General features: G+C 39.2%; 1 protein-coding gene across 1 annotated transcript in view; it reads left to right on the top strand.

The window, feature by feature from the left end:
• Positions 1-575: 575 nt before the first annotated feature.
• Positions 576-20,901, top strand: part of CEP120 (centrosomal protein 120) — a 1,674,147-nt gene continuing 1,653,821 nt past the window's right edge. The window contains exon 1 of the mRNA XM_044060765.1: positions 576-801. Coding sequence (XP_043916700.1) covers positions 753-801 — 49 coding nt within the window. The 5' untranslated portion in view covers positions 576-752. The remainder of the gene's footprint in view (positions 802-20,901) is intronic.

The following is a 20,901-nucleotide window of genomic DNA, read 5'->3' as shown; positions in this document are numbered from 1 at the left end:
AATAAGTAAACTAGGGTTGCCACCTTTTCAAATGACGAAAGTGGGACATTTTTTACTATAAACGTTAGAGTTTGCAGGGCAAAACATACCTATGGACAGTACAAAGGACAGAACTTCACTTTTTTGCCTAAATAAAAGCTTATTCTTGTAGCATTTTAGTTGCGTATTCTGTTTCTTATAACATGTAGGTGTTTCAGATACAGAATAACTGTTTTATGCAACTATTACATAAAATATAGGAAATAACTTTGTCCTAAAATCTCAGGACATTTGCCTTTTTTTTTTATTTCTCTGCAGGACACAACTGCCCAAAGAAGGACTGTCCCTCGCAAAGTGGTACAGGTGCTAACTCTAGTAAGTACATTTCAACATAAGCAAACGCTAGGTAAGATTTTGCGTTTCTAAATTCTTGTCGCTGCTTACTGGAGTTAGTTGCAGCAGTCAGCAGCAGATGGCGCTGTGAGGAAGAGTTTTACGTTGTATTTTTTATCCTCTGTTGAAAACTAGCCACACTTCCAGTAGGTGTACTTCCCTTTCATTCGACTCTTGTACCCGCCCCTCTGCTTCGAGTTTCCGACTCGGTAACTAAGCGGAAGCTTATGTTTTAGTTTGAAGGGGAGGCGGTAAAGCATTATGGACCGGCGGGTAGTAAGCAGTTTGTATTATGCAGTTAACTGTGCATGTAATTCCCTGCATAATTCCTGACTATACCAATAACACGGCATTTGCAGGACTGATCAGCATTGCATAAAATGGGCACTAAATCTGAGCAGCTGTTGATTGTGGTTTCTATCCTTGAAGGTAATATATGCCTGGAAATTAACAGCCCAGGTTGTCTGTTTTATCAATAGTTGTTTAGGACAGATGTTGTTTATACCTCCGAGAGTACTGTTTGCTTATGTAAAGTCAGTATATAGATAAATGATGTGTTAACCCTGCTGTTCAGTACATATTGTGAATCACTTTGTGTTGTCTAATGCTGAACTTCTACATACGTTTTTATTATTATTATTATTATTTGGAACTGGAGAAGAGCATAGCTGTCAGTCTTTCATGTCCAGAATTATGGATGACGCTATACCTCTCAGCTGTCCCTGATTTTTGCTCAGAATTTTCTTTCTTTTCTAATCCATTTTAAATTGTTGATTTGGAGAGATTACACTTAATGACAATATTTAGATGAATGTACGATTTTACCTTGTGTTATTTTGCCAGCTTTTTAAATTAATAGTGTAATGTCATTGACTTTCTGTATTTTTCTTGATTTTGGGGGTAAGAGATTGAGAGAGTTAGGAATAACAAAAATAGCTTGTGGAGATGTCTCAAATTACGTGCAACGTTTAAAATACTGACACTGTTAATTTTCTTGATAGGAAAAACAAGAGGATGTGAACTGACGTCTATTTTCTAAGTAAAAAGTGTTAATTTTTAATGCTTATCACAATTTACTGACACAGTTTTTGTTTAGTTTTAGGGGGGGAATAGGGCAAAATTTTGAGCTGAAGATAGGGTCATTTGTAAGTTGAGTGCTATGGGCAGTATTAATTCTGTGTTTGCCATGCTTAGATGTGACAGGGCATACACGTTCTCAGCGTCATTGATTTGCCAAATTATCTTTTCTGCCTATAAGCATAAGTATTCTCTCTTTCAGGGGACACTTGGTCCACTGATTTTAAGATTCATAGAGCATGCAGAAGGAAAGTTATGGTCTTAAATGTGGGAATACGTGAAGTTAGCAACTTATAACTTAATTTCACTGAGTGGTACTGGCCGACAACCTGTTGGGGGATCTTAGCTGACTTGTGTACTTTACGTGTCAGTGGAGTCTCTTCTACAGGGTGTACAAACTAAAACAAGTATTGTTTTGGTTAAAAAAAAATTCATGCACCATCCCTAACTTGTACGTAGACAGTGAGCTCTAACAGAAGCTGAGTAGTATAAAGTCCATAGGCTGGCAAGCTAGCTAATGGTGAGGAGTAGCCAAAATTGAAGAAAACCATAATTTATGATGGTTTGAATCAAATTAGGTTTTGGAGTTGAACATAATTAGCTGATTTAAGGGAATTCCCTAAATATGTGGGATGTGGTTATAAACTGAAGAATCCTAGTCATTTTTGTCTAACTAATGAATATAACTATTTGTCCGAGACATTTATTTATTTAGTCAGTCATTTGTTTTTTACAAACATTTCATCTTATTTAGCCAAAAATAAGTAGTGGTTCAGAGGTACTTGACCATTGCTTTACTGCTAGTTTAACCATTGTATGTTTTCTTTCATTGAATGTGTTTATTATTTTAGCTTTAACATTGGGGTTAGTACATTAGACATCTGTTAAGTTTATCCTCAGGAGGAAAAAAATTATGATTGTTCAATGAAGAGGCAAACAAAATGTTTAAAAGCATATTGTGGTTTACTTGGAGGTGCACCTTGCCTATGGCTTTATTAATTGTTATTAATTTTGGGTTGTCTTTTTGTGTAATGAGTCTGTGTTGTATTATGTTGAGAATAGTGAAGTAGGGTGTTACCTACGGTACAAACATTTCCATATGTTACATTACGGTGAAGATTTACACCTTGGTAGACCAGATGTCTGATTTTTCACAATAGGGATAGGTTCTCCTAATTTTGGTTAATAAAAATATAAATTATGATGTCTGTAGTGCATCCGTTCTTTTTGGCTGACTTTTGATAGTTCATGGATATATATCTGTGTTCAAGCCAGCAGCCATGTTGGAACACAGACTCCACCTTTGGCGAGTATACCTAATAGCCAACCCAAGAATCTAGTTACTTTTTTCACATATTCATAGAGTTGGAGTTGCACATAAATTTTGAGCTTATTACATAGATGAGCAATCATTTTAGAAGTTTAAACCTCTTAGAATTCTACAAGAACCAAGATGGTAACATAGTTTACTAACTTGTATGATTTATTGGAGTGACTTAACTCCGTAGCTAGCAAGATTCTTAACTCCTCATTGTGTAAAACTTTGAACTCTAAACATAGTCTGCCTCATTTAAAGCAGTATTCAATGAAAATAAGCCCATGTGCTGAAGTCTGTCAGAATAGCTAAGATCTTGAATGTCAATATGCATCTAGTAAATGTTAAATGTCTCCCTTGAGAAGAATTAAATCACCATTAAAATAGATGAAAAACTTAAAATTTTACCTGACAGTTGACTTAACATAAGGCATAAACACATTTTGTAAGTAAAGCAAAATATCTAGATTGAAAACTTCTGGAAATTTGGTTGCATACTTTTAGGGCTTTTAGATTTGACAACTGAAGCATTGGAGTCGACTTGGACACCAAGATCTTTCAAATAAGAAAGTTTTCCCCAATGTGATGTCATGATTGACTGTCTGATTTTCAGGGCCCCAAAAGTTATGAAACTGGATTTACTAAAATTGATGTTAAACTCTATCCCTATTTAGACATTTTACTGCACTAGAAAGGTGCCAAACATTAGCGGACCGGAGTTCCGCTGTGGCGACCCCTTACCGGGAAAAGCCGAAAGACAAACAACAACAAATGCACTAGAAAGGCATTTCTATTGGCACTGATATGTTCATTAACGGATCTGAATTGATATCTTCTGCATATTTGGCTATTCATATACTTTTAAGTATTGGGAGAATGGAAAATGCCATGTTGAAAAGTGCTGTGGACCCCCGAGTGAGTGTCAGCCTAATGTGAATCATGGCTCCTGACTTTCATTAAATTGCCTTTTAGAAAGCCATGACATAATCCAGATTAATATAAAGGTTTTTATACTAAATTTTGTTACGCATTATACAATAATTGAATGTGCCACACTGCCAAATGCTTTGAAGACATCTAAATACACCAGAATAGCACCCAGGCCATTATCTGCAGCAATACTAACATGATTATAACAACTGATCAGACAGGTGGAAGTAGAATGAGTTTTCATCAAGCCGTGTTGATAGATGTCTAGCACAGCACCATGCTTGGGATTGCCTTCAATTAAGTTGAAAAGGCATCTTTTGAAATATTTGTAGAACAAGAGAGTTAGACTGATTGGACAGTAATTATCCACAATTAACTCTTATGTATATGCATTTGATGATAGCATTCCTGTAGGAAGGTGGAAGAATACATTTTTGCAAGAGAGTGTTAAACAAATTGTAGCTAGCGGGCCAACTATATGGGAGCCTAGATGCTTAACTAATATACCAGACATGTTATTTGTCCCACTAGGGCTGTTATATTTTATTTTCCTTAAGGAAGCATCAGCCATCTTTTCAGTAATATGAGGACAAAGTAAACCTGAACTATGATGAGTGATGGTATTTTGAGTAGTCCATGAATGCAAGATGGCCAACTTATCCTGCTAATAAAGAAGTGCTTGGAAAAAGCATATTTTTATAATTGTATTCTCTCACTTAACTTTTGCATTTGCCCTAGCTGATGTTTCTAAACAAGTTCAGATTTATTTTGTTCATTTTTTCCATTAAAGGTGCATATTGGGTTAACTACTACTTTTATGTGACTACTCAGTGTTATAAAATGACATTCATAGTAAGCAAGATGTTTTGATGTTGCATTACTATTTCTATATCTGTATGCTCTGCTACTGTTGTAAGTTTGTTAGAGTAGTAAGACCAACTGAAATAACATTGAAAGAGTGACCTAAATCTGAGCGTAAGAAGACCTGCATTTCTTTTGATAACATTCCGCTTTTGTTCTTTTAATAATCGTTATGGGGTTTACCCATACCACAGTAACAATGCTTGTATTATGAGGCATGCACTGTCTTTGTCATATTGTTGGCTTTGCATCGTGTAACTAGAGTTAATGTCAACAATATTAAAATGATTTTTTTTGCTGTAATTATGAGTACTTTGCCAATAGTTAGACCCACTTAAATTTAAAAAAATAAGATGTTAATACCTGGGTGTAGTATGGACAGAAGAGGGATTTACACATTTTCAATTGTGTTTCTTTAAATATTTGTTACATTATGATGCATCTTTTTTATGTTTCTGTTGCTTTGTTTTCCAACTCTGATTATTATCCTTGTCATTGTATTTTATTGTTTATGAGAAAATGTATGGAGATTGTAAAACAATGTGAATGGAATTCTAAAAAAAACATTTTGAGACTCTTTTCCCTCTTTATACCTGGTGACTGTAGTTGCTTTGTATTTTATGATTGCTTTACTAGCCTCAGTGACTTAATTTATGTCCGTCAGTAGATTGGAATGAGCAGTAAGTGCAACTGATATTTTGACAATGCAAATAGTGTTCTTTAGGTTACAATCCTAGAAGCAAGTAACTTTTAGAACTGCCACACTTGTTATCCTGCAACTTGGATAACACTAATTTACACTGTTTACTAGTGCTAGACACGAGTTTATAATTAATCACTGAGTTTTATCGAAACACAAAACATCAAGCCAACCCATTGGCGATGACCATTAATCTCATAAAAAAAAATAAAACGGTATTCACAAATGTAAATGAGTAGGTTACATTTGCAATTGCCAAAAGAAAAACAAAACTTTTAGAAGGCGGGCGGGGGGCTCTACCCCACACCTGGAAATTTAAATATACTAACTCCAGGGTTGCACAAATTCAAAGAAAGGGGAAAAGCCCTGGAATTGTATAATAGTTAATCTATTAAACTTTGACCATTACGTAATGGGACCAGCTGTACCACTTACGAAAGATACTAGCATTTTAACACCCAGTGAAATGGTTGTAGTTATGTATCGCATAATACTCCTAGATGTACATGTGCAAATAATGTACTTCAAGTACCTTTGGATGTAGTTTTTATCGACTTGCTTAAGCATTTCTTACTATGAACTCTTTTTAAACATCCATAATTGCTTTTGTGTTTCAGGATGATTTTGTTCATTGTTTGAATTATTTCATTACTTTTGGAGTTTAATTCCTTGTACTTATTTTCTGTTCAGGTTGTACATGATAATTGCAGGTCCTTACCTAATTCCCACTAGAAGGATTCATAAATGCATGCTTTATAACTTTATAGTAGTAACAGTAGAAGTTTGTTTTAATAATACATTAATACGTTTCATGTTATGCATTTTTCAGCTGGGAGTAGAAGAAGCTTAAACAGCTGTGACCCTTACTTAATGTGCACAAGTACATATGTGTTTTTCATTGTGTTTGGCTTTTGTAATTGTGCAATGAGGTTCTTTTTCTGGTAGGCAGCACTTTGAAAGGGGGATTTAATTTATGTCATATATTTGTCAGATTTCTTCAAAACTTAGTTTAGCAGGAGAGGATGCTCCTGAGCTTCACTGGATGTGCGTGAAGTTTCTTTTATTGGTACACCTTTTTATGTTTAACATTATTTAAATCAGTTTAGTTAGATTTTTTTTTCTCACAACTTTTTCACTATTTGTATTCACATGAAACATTTATAAGTTTGGTATGTATGTTCAGTAATTTTCATAATTGTTCAAAACTACCTGCTGCCTTACTTTATTGAATTGTTGTGTTCTTGTATAAACTATATTAGGATAGTCCAATCAAAAAGCAGGAGATATTTACTCCAATCCTTTTATTGATATCTCACAGGTACTGCAGGGAGTTAAGTATGTACAGGAAAAATTGTAAAACTAGTGATAACTTTTTTATTGTAATACTGTGCAGAAGGTATGGAAAACACATGAATACTGATAAAAATCCATTTTGAATTTAGAGACTAAATAAAATGTATCGGAGACGTATAGTAACGCTTTTCAGAAGTGTAGTTGATCTTGAATTGCTGTAAATTTGAAAACGAGAGGGTCTGTAAATGTTTAGCTAAGGACATAGGAGCCTAATGGTATGATTTGGATCTGTGATTTCAGGAGGAGGAAGGGGATACACATAAGACCTGGAGGGGATGGAAACCCCAGGAAGGGTAAAATTGAGTACATGTTAGTGTAGCTGAGGGAGGAATGAGGCAGAGTGTGCATGTATCCTTTAATGGGGTGTTCAGGAGACCGGGATGATGATGGTATAAGAGGGAAATGGTGAAGAGGGGGTAGATGGGAATGGTGGATTTGGAAGGTGTAGGCAATGGGTAATTGGAAGTCCTAGATGGTGTAGGTGGTGATTGTCTTGGATGGCCATGGGAACTGCTTTAGATATAGGAGTGTATAGGTTTAGGCAGGCATGAATGGTGGAAGCTGTGGAAGCTGTGAGGTAGTGGGAAGAGTGGAGGCGGTAAGAGTTAATGCTAGGGGATGAAAGGAAATGGTAGCAGACTGGGTATGACAAGATATGCTTACAGAGTTGGAAAGCACGAAAAGAGGAAAAGAAATGAAATATGTAGTCTGGCACTGAGAAGGGATTCTGCAAGTCTGAGTCACACAAACTGTGGGCAGCGCCAGTTAGCTAGGTTTCAATTTTTCCCTTGGAACTTGACAAACTTTCAACTTAAGCACTCAAACCATTCATTTCACAGCCCAGCACTTGCTCAAAACTCATAGCAAGCACTTATTAACCCTAGCACTAGACCCCCCCCCCCTATACTGTCCAGAAGGACAAGGCTGTCTATTCGTTCCTACCAGCCAATCAGTAAAACAGCTTACTTTACCTATTTAGGCATGTCCAAAGGGCAGTTTCAGGTGTACTCTGCAGTCCAACTGGTGAATCTGGGCATTTTGAGGCAATGTTACAACTGCCTCATGTACACGGACAACTCTCTCCTCCTACCACCAAACACTAATATATGCGAGAGATGCAATTATACAGCCAAACTGGAGGCAAAGCTCTCTCAACCCAAGACTGGAACTGACATTCAAGAGGAGAGGGAAAATACTTGCAACACACCGCCAGTCTCACATAGACCTACTAAACCAACACTGGCAAATAACACACACAAGTACACGAAAACATACTCGGAGGCTCTAAATAAAAGCAACAGAGACCTCCAAAGCAGACACCCAAGCAACCTCCACACCCCATCAGAAATCATGAAACACATACTTCACATAATCAATGTGCCACGCAATCACAGCCCTTAAGGCAAAATAACATACCCAACACACTAGTAATAGAAGACTATATAGTCAGGCACACTGATGTCCCACTAACTAGGCTGGACAAGGAGAAGGTTGCACAGTTAGTTGCCTATCAGGCGCCAGGATCCGCCACATAACACAAGCACTCCGGTCGCTCCAGAACAAGTACAAATACGACTGTCATTGTCCATGTTGGCGTGAATGACCTGTGACGTACCTCCCTGGACTACATGAAAAAAGACATGGAAGAGTTCTGTGATCACATAGCCCAGGCTGGTATGACCCTGAGTTGCATCCTGCCCTCACCAAGAATGATCCCACAGTATAAAGAAAAAAAATGATCAATTTCAACAATTGGCTAAGTTTCCGGTGTCATTCAAAGGGGATCCAGTACTTGTCCACCTGGAATGACATGCTCGACAGGCCGCGTTGCTTCGCAAGAGATGGCTTGCACCTATCACCCTTAGGCTTTTGAATACTGGCCAAGGCTTTTGCCGCCCCCATAGTGTCTTTTTCAGGCAAGGCTCAAAAGACAAACCCACCACTGTAAATAGCACAAGTAACCAAAAACTAAGAGTAATGCTACGCAACGTCAGAAGTCTAAACCTCAAAATGCATGCACTCGAGGCACTCCCAACATTGATACCTGTGCAGTAACAGAAACCTGGTTTAAGGCTCCAGAGAGCACCCCAGTACTACCAGGCTATAACTCATACCATACTTTTCGGCCACAGAAACCGGACCAAAACACAAGGCAGGGGTGTATCCATATACATCAAGGATACCCACACCTCCAGGTTAGTGGCGCAGCACAATGCCTCAGAGATCATCCATGTACAACTAACAATGTTCAAAACTGCAATTCAAATTGTAGCCTGCTACACATCACCCACCATGACCCAGGACCCCCATTCCATATTTCTGGAGACACTGGAAAATATGAAGGTCCTACCAAATGCCCTAATATTGGGTGATTTCAGTTACCCAAACATTAACTGGGAGAACTACTCAAGTACTAACTCCCTTGCCCAACGCTTCCTAGAATTTATAAACTCGAACACCCTGGATCAACTGGTCATCACCCCCACCAGAGGTAACAACATGTTGGACCTGGTCATCACCAACATGGGCGACCGGTGTTCTACACTGGAGGTCAACCCCTCGCTGGTTAGATCAGACCATAGACTAATCACTCTGGATATCCACATTCCGCCCCCAACCCCAGTCAAGGAAACCACCATGAAAAACTTTTCAAAAGCAAACTTCACGTTACGTAAGAGCGAGGTGGAAAGGTTCACATCCCCCATGCTAAAGGACAACATTGTCCAAGCTGCTGAATCCCTTACAAAGGCACTCTGTGAGTATCTGCAAGAATGCATGGATCGTGCTATCCCAAGCAAAACCAGGACTCGCTCCTCCAAGAAAAGGAAACCAGTCTGGTGGACCCCTGCCATAAACAAACTATACAATAGTAGGAGGAAACTAGTACAGAAAAGCGTAAAATCCCAACAAGGAAAGACATTCCTGATCAGTCTCAGCAAGAAACTACGATCACTCATAAAATCATCCAAGGCTAGCTTTGAAAGAAAAATTGTCAAGGACTCCAAAGATAACCACAAAGCTTTCTTTAGCTATGTCAAGAACCTCCGATCTGCTCTGAGTTACTGCAGAATGGCACAAAATACACTGAACCGACTGATATTGCCAACATTCTGGGAGACAGGTTTAGTGCAAACTTCACCCCCCTCACCCCCCAAAGGGCCCATAACCATACCAGAAGAATGTAGAGCCCCCGGCAATCACTGACACACAGGTTAAAACAGCCCTGTCCAAAGCCAAAAACACAACTTCAATGGGACCAGATGGTGTTCCAGGCTGTGTCTTACACGAACTCCAAAATGAACTAACCCCTCACCTAAACACACTGTTCAAACTCTGCCTCTCTACAGGCTACGTACCCATAGAGTGGCGCACAGCAACAGTTACCCCGCTCCACAAAGGTGGAGCCACAACGGACCCCAGGCTGTGTCTTACACGAACTCCAAAATGAACTAACCCCTCACCTAAACACACTGTTCAAACTCTGCCTCTCTACAGGCTACGTACCCATAGAGTGGCGCACAGCAACAGTTATCCCGCTCCACAAAGGTGGGGCCACAACAGACCCCAGGAACTATCACCTTATAAGCCTGACTAGCTTGGTCTGCAAGACTATGGAGCGCATCATCATGGAACTCATTAATGAGACATTGGGAACCTCCAAACATTGGATCCTACCCAGTTTGGCTTTAAGGGCGGATCATGCCTCCTAAACCTGGTGGACTTCTTTGAGACAGTTACCAAGGCTTTAGACAAGGGAAAGGAGGTCCACACAGCCTACCTCGACTTCACAAAGGCTTTCGACACCATTCCCCACTCTGGTATTATAGATAAGCTCACCCGCCGGAACATAAACCCCTATGTCACATGATGGGTTGCCAATTGGCTCATGGATAGAATCCACACGGTTAGGGTTGCAGGCTCTAGGTCTGACTCTAAACCGGTTACAAGTGGTGTCCCCCAGGGCTCAGTTCTGGGACCCCTCCTGTTCAGTATATACTTCTCAGAGGTACAGGCACGCACAGGAGGACTATGGCTGACCAAGTTCGCAGACGACTGCAAACTGGGGGCCATAATTGACTCTCCGATTGATACAGACCACCTTCAGAAGGGTCTCACTGAGATACCTGGTGTCAAAATCATGGCGTCAAGCTAAATGCCAAAAAGTGCATAGTCATCCCCTTTGGAAAAAACAAAGTACCAGTGAACTACTACATACGTGGTAGCCCCCTAAATACAGAAGATGTAATAAGGGATCTGGGGACCCGAGTAGATAGTAATCTCTCCTTTGATAACCGTATTGCCAAGGTGGTTAGAAAGTCCTTCTATGTGGCCCATCTAATCACAAAAGAGTTTGCATCTAGAACAAAAGAGGTTATTGTGCCCCTCTACTCATCACTCATCAGACCCATCATAGAGTACAACGCTCCATTTGGGATGTACCTTACAAGACACCTGCAACAGCTGGACCACAGAAGTACCTCACCAAGAGGATTACTGGCCTCAAACAGATGTCCTATACAGCCTGACTTAAACTCCAGCTGTACTCGGTTGCATACCGCTTACTCAGAGGTGATCTCTGCCTGACATACAAGGCCATGTCCAACCCAGAATTGATGGACATGCTCCACCAAAAAAAAAAAAACAAATCCCCAAGAGTCACTCTCTCTAGGGATCTAAACCTCACCACAACGGTAAATAGGACATGCTGGAGGGATAGATTCCTGTCCCAGAGACTCCCCATGCTTTGGAACAGGATTCCAATCTACATTAAGCAGAGCCCCTCACTAACAGTCTTCAAGAGAAACCTTGACGAGTGGATGGGAAACAGAAAATTTACCCCGGGGATCACTGCAGTGGCTGTGCTGGACAGAGGCACAGGGAACTAATGGCTCTGCTGGACAGAGGCACAGGGAACTAATCTAAGGGGGCGGCAAAAGCCAACACATTCTGGCTAGGCTTACAGATGCCCTCGGGCAGATAACCTAGTACTTGCCTATGAACCTATTAACCTATGGCAGTGAAGAAATAGGGGATATGTGACAACATATGGTTGGAGATATTAACTTGCTGTTGGAGAGAGCTAGCCTCAAAGTGCTGGTTTGTGTTAGAGATGGATATCTGAATGATGCTGAAATGGTTTAGGTGGCCTAATTGATGTATGAACTGGTGGGAAGATGATGTTGATGGCCAAGAGCTGTGTAATAAGCTGAAGAGTTGTGTCTGAAAGCTGTTTTAGTTTTTGCCCTTTTTAGAGGTCCTGTTGGTATGTAGAATGAAAATGACAGAGTAATGGAATTTGGCAGGCGACTAAATAGATGCAGCAAGCAAAAAAAGGAGTTGGGTTGATAGGGGAATTATGGCAGAATGCAGTGCTGTATGCAACATGTGACATATGCCTAAACATAAAGAGAGCATTTGTTGTTGAAAAGTTTAAATTGAATCATGGTGCTGAAGTTTAATTTACTGTTTTTTTATTTTATGGATTAAGGGAGCCCATCGTTAGTGAAACAAGAACTGTGATATGGCTGGAGAGAAGGAAAGGGGCATGCAGGGTGATGGTAAGCAGTGCCAGAAAGCATGCAGTGAAAGAAATACTGGTGTTGTTGACACAATCATCAGTCAGGGACAAGGTTTGGCTATTGTGTTTGAGCTTTTAGGGCTATTGCAGTGAAAGAGAGCAGGAGATGTGGTAATGTTTGTAAGTGAAGGGGATGAGATGCATGATTAAGGATGGGGGAGGAAAGGGGCAACCGAGGTTATTTCAGAATGGAGCAAATGGTGTTGTGTGGTTATATGCAAAAAAGAGTACAACAAGAAAGCCTGTAAAGAACAACCATAGTGGTAAAGGTAAAAGAGAATTGAATGTAGCTAATCGGTGTGTGACAGTAAGGGGCAGATGGTTCAGTAATTAATACTGGATAGAGAACACAATATTCCAGACACTGTTTTGATACAGGAAGAATACAGGAGTGGAGAAACCAGGGAGCCATATTGAGGCATATAGTGAAATGTTCCTCTGTAGTCCTTTTGGGGTGAAAGAGAAGAGTAGGTACTGGAACTTGAATTGAAGAATGGACTATTTAATAGTGGAATGAGGTGTTGCTGAAAAGGTATTTTTTGTGGAGAGGAGGGACTGCAAAACATGCTGCCTTTGAGCTGGTGAAAGAGCTAATGAAACCAATGGCAATGATTTTGTAACCCCTTCCTGAAGATTAATGAGGTTCAATGGGATGAATAGTGGTCTTATCTGTAAAACTGTTTAAATAGTGATTTTATGTTGCATTTTGATGCAAAATTAAAAGTGCTGTAACACATAAAGGTTTGTAAAAATTTGTAGAGAAAACAAAAACATTCACAAAAGTATATCTCACATCCTTCCTTTCCTTTCTTAAAGAAAAACATTGTCCCATTGTTGCAAAACCTGTTTAACTTTCTTATATAGCATCTCTCTTGCCTCATTAAAACTACAGCTTAGCTTTTAACTCCCTTACATTACATCACTTAAAAGTTCTCTTACCATTCTTTCTATCAAAATAAAGACCAGCTGGCAAATTTTCCTGTTTTCCTGATTTTATTCAGAAATTAGCTTACTCCCAAATATAAGTATGCTGAAAAGTACAGTATTTACAGGGTGCCAACTTAAGCTGCTGAAGCCATCATGAAATTTTTCAGCAATGTAGTTGTAGTAGATGCTAGTAATAGTCTAGAAAAGGGACTTCCTAACTGGAGGCCTTTTATCACAGAAAATACACATTTTATTCTGTAGATCAGTAGCAGCTTCTTATCAGTACCCCAAGTAATTTATTTATGTATGTATTTATTTGATTTATTTATGTATGTATGTATTTGACATTTGTTTACTGGGCGAGTCCAACTGGGCCAAAAAGTGCCCATTTTAGCAGAGGCCAGGGGAGAAAAACTCCACAATCACAGTCCATCAAAAATCAGTTATAGATATTTTAAATCATAAAGTTATCATGTAGCACTACAAAATATGAGTGTAACACTTTGTAATGAGAAAAACAGAACGTACGTTTCACAGTATAGTGCAATGAAAAACAATAACATGAGTTTGGGAAAATATGTGAGGAAAAACTCAATAGTCTTATTTGTTGCATAGATCAATATGTGATAAATGAGACCTGACACAATTCTAATAAGATATTTAAGAGAGATTTGAGATAACATGATTAGAGACAGTGAGGGGAAATTGAATGATGTCTTTGCATGAGAGAGGGTATTCATATTACGGTTATAGAAGGAAGTAAGGATGGAGAGAAAATAATGAGTGCAAGGTAGGGTATATTTGGGTAGCTCAGGTGAGTAGGGAGGAAAGCGAAAGAGGTGGAGGTAAAGTCTGCAGAGAAGGTGGATATGGTAGTGCAGTGGGGAAAACCAAAAGAAAGGAGTGGAGTAGGAGGTTGGAGAGGGTTGTGAGGTGTGACTTAGTTTTAATGGGGGGGGGGGGGGAGTAAAGTTTAGTGAGTAAGGTCAGCCAGGATTGGCACAGGAGCAGGTCCATAATTTTGTAAAGTGCTCTTTTAGGGAACATTTAAAAGTGGGTAGGTTAGAAATAGTTCTGGTGGTTAGAGATAGGGAGTTCCATTTTTTTATACTGAGTACGAGTATAGGCTTTGTCCCGGGGATTTGTTTGGGTTATTTATGGTAAGAAGTTGTTTGTCTTCTGATATGAGAGTTTTTTTAAGGAAATACATGTTGATTAAAGGGGTAAGAGATGGACAGGTTAATGGTTTGTGTATGATTTTAATGTATTATTATAAGTCTAATGTAGGAAAAGTGGAGGGGGGAGTTTCAGCCAGCTAAGATTATGTGGGGCTTTACGGTGATGGGTAAAGGAATATAAATTGGTAGCAAACTTGGAAATTTTGTTGAGCAACTTGCTCAACTGTTTGTCTTGAATTTTCCCTGATTGTTGGACTTTTGAAGGGTTTCTTAGTATCACCTCTTTGTAACCATCCATAATTACATTTGTTCAACTTTCAGGTTTGCTTTTTTGTGGGTTATTGTAAATTGGTTAGAATAGGGGCTTCACAGAGTATGGAGGGCAGAAGGTTAGTTTTGGCTAGAATAATTTTTGTGGATGTTTTATATAGTTGCCTAGTTTTGATGGGTTTTCTTGATATTGCTTTGGATGTGGAGGTCAGATTTAAGATCATCTGTTATGGTTTTTAATGTAGCCGCGGTGGTGCAGCGGTAGCATTGTCGCCTCACAGCAAGACGTTCTCCCGTTCGATTCTCAGCTGGAGCACCTTCTCTGTGGAGTCTGCATGTCCTCCCCGTGGTCAAGTGGCGTTCGAAAGACGTGTGAATGGGTGTGCCTTCATTGAAGGTTGGGCGGCAGGCTGACACATCGGCACCGTAAAGATCTGCTGACAATCCTTAGTTGACCGGAGTTCCGCTGTGGCGACCTCTAACCAGGAAAAGCCGGAAGAAGAAGATCTGTTATGGTTTCTAATAGTTTGGTGTAGTGAACTAATTCAATTTCGGTGCCATATATAGAAAAGATTTTGAAAAATGCTTTGTTGGGGTGTGAGTTTCTGGGGTAAAGAGAAGTTTCTTTTTCTTTTCTTTGAGTAAGAGTTGGGCTTTTGTAAACCAGATTTCAATGGAGATGACCGCTTGTTGAGTGATTTCTTGGAAGTAAGATAAGGTGTTTGAAGGGGTTTATATCACTTAGTCAAAGCAACTAACCATCGAATTCCTGTTTGCCCAACTTAATCCATCGAATGCTGAATCAGTCAAATGTTCATATACGTGAATTTTTTCCCAGGGGAAAAAAAAACTAGTGGGCCAACCTGGAGACTCACCAAAAACACATTATTTAAAACCCACCCAAGTGTGAGGCTGCAGCCCCCCCAACTAATTATATCCACTTCGAGATCGCATTATAGTGGGGAAAAGGGCAAATTCCTGATGATGGCCAACTATTTTTTTTTTCTCCTGGGAAAAAATCCGCGTAAATAAATGTTCAACGGATTTAGGTTTTGATGGATTAATTTCGAGGAATAGGAATTTGACAGTTAGTTGCTTCAAAGTGATATAAACCTGTTTGAAGAGCAAATGATGGTAGAGTAGTCTGTATATTGAATCAGGGTGCCTTCACAAGAAAATGAATGCAGGTTATTGATAAAAATATACTGAATAGTAGAGAGTGAAGAATGGATCCTTGTGGGACTCCTGTGGAAGTGGGAAGGTATGCAGAAATAGACCCTTGCCATTTTACAGCTTGCTGCCTGTTGGCAAGGTAGCTGGAGAACCATTGAATAGATAGAGATGATAGACCCAGGGTGGAAAGTTGATTGAGGAGTTTACTGTGAGAGACTATGTCAAAGGCTTTTGATCCAGAAATACTGCAGTTTTTAGAGTTGAGAGCTTTATAAACAGTGTCTGTAAATGATAGTAATGCCGTGGAAGTGCTGTGTTTTGGCCCAAATCTGTGCTGCATATTGGTGATTAGCTTATTTTGTAAGAGATCGTGAAGAAATTGGTGATGTATACTTCTTTCAGTGATTTTAAAGAGGGAGGATGGGATGGTTTGGGACAGGAAATTTGTAATGTTAGTGTTATTACTTGTAATGTTAGTGTAATTACCTCCTTTATGTAAAGGGATAATATGCTCCATTTCTGTAAATTAAACATACAGGATTTTGTAATTAATCTGTCAGTAAAAATTTTGATTGGGTATGCTATTGCATCTGTAGCTAGATTTAGGTATTCTGGGAAAGGTTGTCAGCTGAAGAGGAACAAGGTTTTAATTGATGTAGAAGCTTTTTTATAAGTTATAGGAACTGGTTGAAAGGTAAAATGAGTGGAGCTATCTGTGTGTATTGGAGAGGTTGCAGTTTAGTGAGTTTTGTGAAGGAGATGTGCTAGGGTCTAAGGCGGGGGACGTTAGCTACATGAAAGGGGTTGTGTTAGGTAAGTTTGAGGTTAAGTTGGCCGTACACTCTACGAAGTATGTATTGAAATATAGGTAGCTGTTTGAAGAGGAGGAATGTCTGGGTATAGATTTAGGGTCCTTTTTGTATCTGGATATGGGTTGGGATCTTTTTTGTACATTGGTTGATAGGAGAGGATATGGGGAACCCACAGTGGAGTAAATACCAGGAAAACTGTCTGTAAAACGGCAGTGAGACAAGAGGTAAGACAAGTCCTGATAATTTTAAAGGAAGTAACACAAGTTGCTAGATTATTGTTAAGAAACACCATAATGTAGACTTTTTACTGAAGGGGTCCTCCCCGTGGTTCGGTGGGTGTTCGAAAGACATGCGTAAATGGGCATGCCTTCGTTGAAGGTTGGATGTCGAGCTGGCATCGGCGTTCATGAAAATCTACTTCCAATCATTAGTGGACCGGAGTTCCGCTGTGGCGACCCCTAACCGGGAAAAGCCAAAAGACAACAACAACAACATTGTATGCTCTTTTCAGAACTGGCTTTCTGAATGTACTTTCAGTATCCATATCAAGCCACATCTGCGACTTTAAGTACTTCAAAACCAGCGTCCCCCAACGGTCAGTCCTAGGAGCTCTGTTAATATTCATTAATGATATTTCTGTAGCCCTTTCTAAGCCAATGACTTCATCCTTCAGCAGCCCCCCCCCCATTATAATGGCCTTCAAAACAGACTTTACATTGAAATTAGCTGCTTAATGCAAACATTTGTTGACTTCTCCATAAAAGTAGACATAATGTCGTTTGGAAGACCAGAGAAGTTAACACTCCATACAGCTCAAAATTACAAGCTCGCTACATCCATCCATCAGCCAAATCCACCAACAAAAATAACGGAGCATTTGGTTTGACCTTAACTTAGCAAATCATTCAACTAAAACAGTGTAGACAAAATGCTTATTTAGCTAGAAAATGACTGTCTTCACAAGCACATGAAGCAACTGGACTTGATTCTTCAGTCCTAAGTATGGAATATGCTTTTCCTGTCATATGTCTAAATTCCCTCATATTGCTAAACTTGTTATTCCACTGAAAATAAAATCTGCCAGTTTATTTTGCTTTCTAGAGGCAGAGAAGACCACTGTCTTAGTTACAGCACAAGCAATATTACTGCTTTTGCCCTAACTTTAGAGATATTTTACCTCAACTGCTGCCCTGTTATTAAAAGCTAAATACAAAATCTTTTTCCTTCACTGTTGGGTCCCTTGCCAGAATGTTTCTTATCTTGTTAGGCCCCACGTTTCCTTGTAGGGACTTGTTAGAGCCTTCTGTAATGTAACTCCTACTACCTGGAATTTGCTACCACAGCCCTTAGAAATTACCTGAGCTGTTAATTTGTTAGGCTTAATCTCTTCAAACACCTGCGTATTTTGTATTACTGTTTAAGTAGCTCAGCTGTACTTGGTGACTGTATATTTTTGTCTGTTCGTAATAGTTTTATTCACCATGAGTAATAATGTGCCTAGTTACTGTTGTCTTGCATAGATGAATCATCATGTCTGGTTACTGCTGTCAAGCATAGCTGAATCATTCTTCTGCTGAAGGAATGTTCTAGTGATGGCTGCCACTAACTGACCTGCTGTCGCTGCACACAACAGAAACAACAGTGGATTGCATGGATTTTAAAAGCCTGGCACAGCTTCACAACATTCTCTGTATTTTTTTTTAAATTGTTTGCTGTTATTTAGCCAACAACCCTCCCCTTATGATATAACTTGGTAATGTTATTAGCAGGATCATGCAGAGCCATTCTCAGTTCAAGTCTGAGATTTCAGTAAAGCATGGGGCTTACCTTATAATGGCTGTGTAACAGATGTATTAATAATTTCTTGAAGTATTTTGAAACAGATTGTTTACCTTTTACAGCAAAGCATATTATAGCCATATCCGTGTTTTCCTCTTTTTGTGGTCCACTTGTTCAATAAATTCTATGTAATTCAACATTTTCCATATTTGATGCCAGCTAACCTTTTCACATTGTGATTTTCTGATATGATTTGTGTTAAGATGGTTGAAATATATCCGTAGGCTTTAAAGGACATAACTCTAGATACATCCCACCTTAACATTATCAGATATTTTCACAGACTGTATTATATACAGCCTGAAAATACTTTTACAAAGCATTTTTTCAAAAAAACAAGACTGCCAAAATGTGAAAGGAGGCACAGGTTAGGAAATGAACCGCAGTGCTTATAATAGCCATTTCAAAATTCTTTGAACTGTAAAGCATTTTGCAGCTCGAATGATAGACCTTCTAAAGCTGTTAAAATATTTTCATCATTCTGTACCCATTGTATAGAAGATTACAACTGGGTCTCTAATTATAACCAGCTTTTGTTTGAGATGTGTTTGTCGAATTTACCTCTTGATCTTTTAGTGAATTTATTTATGCTAAGTTGGTTAGTCAGAGGGATGCAATTATAATTCTTTGCAGTACATGGAGCTTCAGCTGTCCTGATTTTCTTTTAGTTACAGGAAAAAAGTGTAGACGTGCAAAGTGTTTTACATTCTTGAAATCTGTAACTCACTTAGGACAGGTAGCCGAACAGCTTTAAAAGGTGTTAAACACTTTAACTACCCCTCTTTTTGTGTGGCAGTGTGAAATTTATTGCAGCATTTAATGCTGTCAAATCATTCATGATGTTGCTCTTCTGAGGAGGCTGTTGTGTATGCTGCAGAGTGAGATCTGGTCAAAACAACTGTAAAAGGTATGTAACAAAAAGTATGCGTGTTTTGAAAGCTGTTCTAATTATATCATTGATATGCATCTTTTAAAGTTTCTGTGATGAGGAATCTTAACAGAAAAGTGCACAACTGGCATATATCTTTCGGCAACCTCCATGTGCAACAAGATAATTGAATACCATATTTTGAAGACATATTGACTTAAACAGAATGTAGCTCCTCATGATCCTACTAATGCCCAAGTAAATATTATCATGTAAAGTGGGGTGTGGTGGCTAATGGCACTGCACTTCAGGAATTTATGTAACAGCTTACTTAACTTAAACCTGAACATACATAGCTATTAATTAGCTGTTCTTTGTTGCAGTTAGTTGAAACACTTAACTGTATGTTGTTTGCATTTTATTCCTTTGACCTGGGTCATGGCTGAAAAGATTCCCTGAACCCCTTAACCAGCCAAACAACCTGGTTAACATATAAGTAATATAGTTCTCTCTCTCTCTTATTTTGGAGATATAAGTAATATAGTTTTCTCTCTTATTTTAGAGAAAACTCCAGAATTTATTGTTTATCATCCTGTAACTTATCTGGTTTACTAAAAAAATGAGGGCTTAAAAAAACTCTCTTACTTCTTGTATCTTACTATATAGATACGCAGTCCAGGAGCTTCCAGTTTCTCATGTTTCATATATATATTTTTTTATTTTCTTCCCATACATCCTTAGCTGCTTTAACACAATCACTTCTAATCCATAATAAATTCATCTTATCCTCATAAGTGTGAGTATTGCTGAACCAGTTCATGTGTGGAAGTTGACTGCTATGTCCTTTGTTTTATCATCACTTAGTCTAGTACTTACCTATGAACCTATAAAATATCTGGCATTGATAAGCCTAGCCAGAATGTGTGGGCTTTCGCCGCCCCCTTAGATTAGTTCCCTGTGCCTCGGTCCAGCAGAGCCATTAGTTCCCTGTGCCTCTGTCCAGCAGAGCTACTGCAGTGATCCCAGGGGTAAATTTTCTGTTTCCCATCTACTCGTCACGGTTTCTCTTGAAGAGTGTTAGTGAGGGCCTCTGTCTAATGTAGATTGGAATCCTGTTCCAAAGCAGGGGTAGTCTCTGGGACAGGAATCTATCCCTCCAGCACGTCCTATTTATCGTTGTGGTGAGGTTTAGATCCCTAGAGCTTGTGGCTCTTGGGGATTTGTTTTTTTTAGGTGGAGCATGTTCATCAATTCTGGGTTGGACATGGCTTTGTATGTCAGGCAGAGATCATCTCTGAGTAAGCAGTATGCAACCAAGTACAGCTGGAGTTTCTTCAGTTGGGCTGCATAGGGCATCTGTTTGAGGCCAGTAATCCTCTTGGTGAGGTACTTCTGTGGTCTTTCCAGCTGTTGCAGGTGTCTTGTAAGGTACATCCCAAACGGGGTGTTGTACGAGTAGAGGAGCACAGTAACGTCTTTTGTTCTAGATGCGAACCCTTTTGTGATTAGGTGGGCCACATAGAAGGATTTTCTAACCACCTTGGCAATATGATTATCAAAGGAGAGATTGCTATCAACTTGGGTCCCCAGATCTCTTTACATTTTCTGTATTTAGGGGACTACCACGTATGTGGTAGTTCGCGGGTAC

The sequence above is a fragment of the Protopterus annectens genome, chromosome 2.part0, assembly GCF_019279795.1.
Source record: "Protopterus annectens isolate FY-2018-M chromosome 2.part0, PAN1.0, whole genome shotgun sequence".
Classification (NCBI taxonomy): Eukaryota; Metazoa; Chordata; order Ceratodontiformes; family Protopteridae; genus Protopterus; species Protopterus annectens.
Note: the sequence above shows the minus strand (reverse complement) of the source record. Positions and strands in the feature narration are given on the sequence as shown.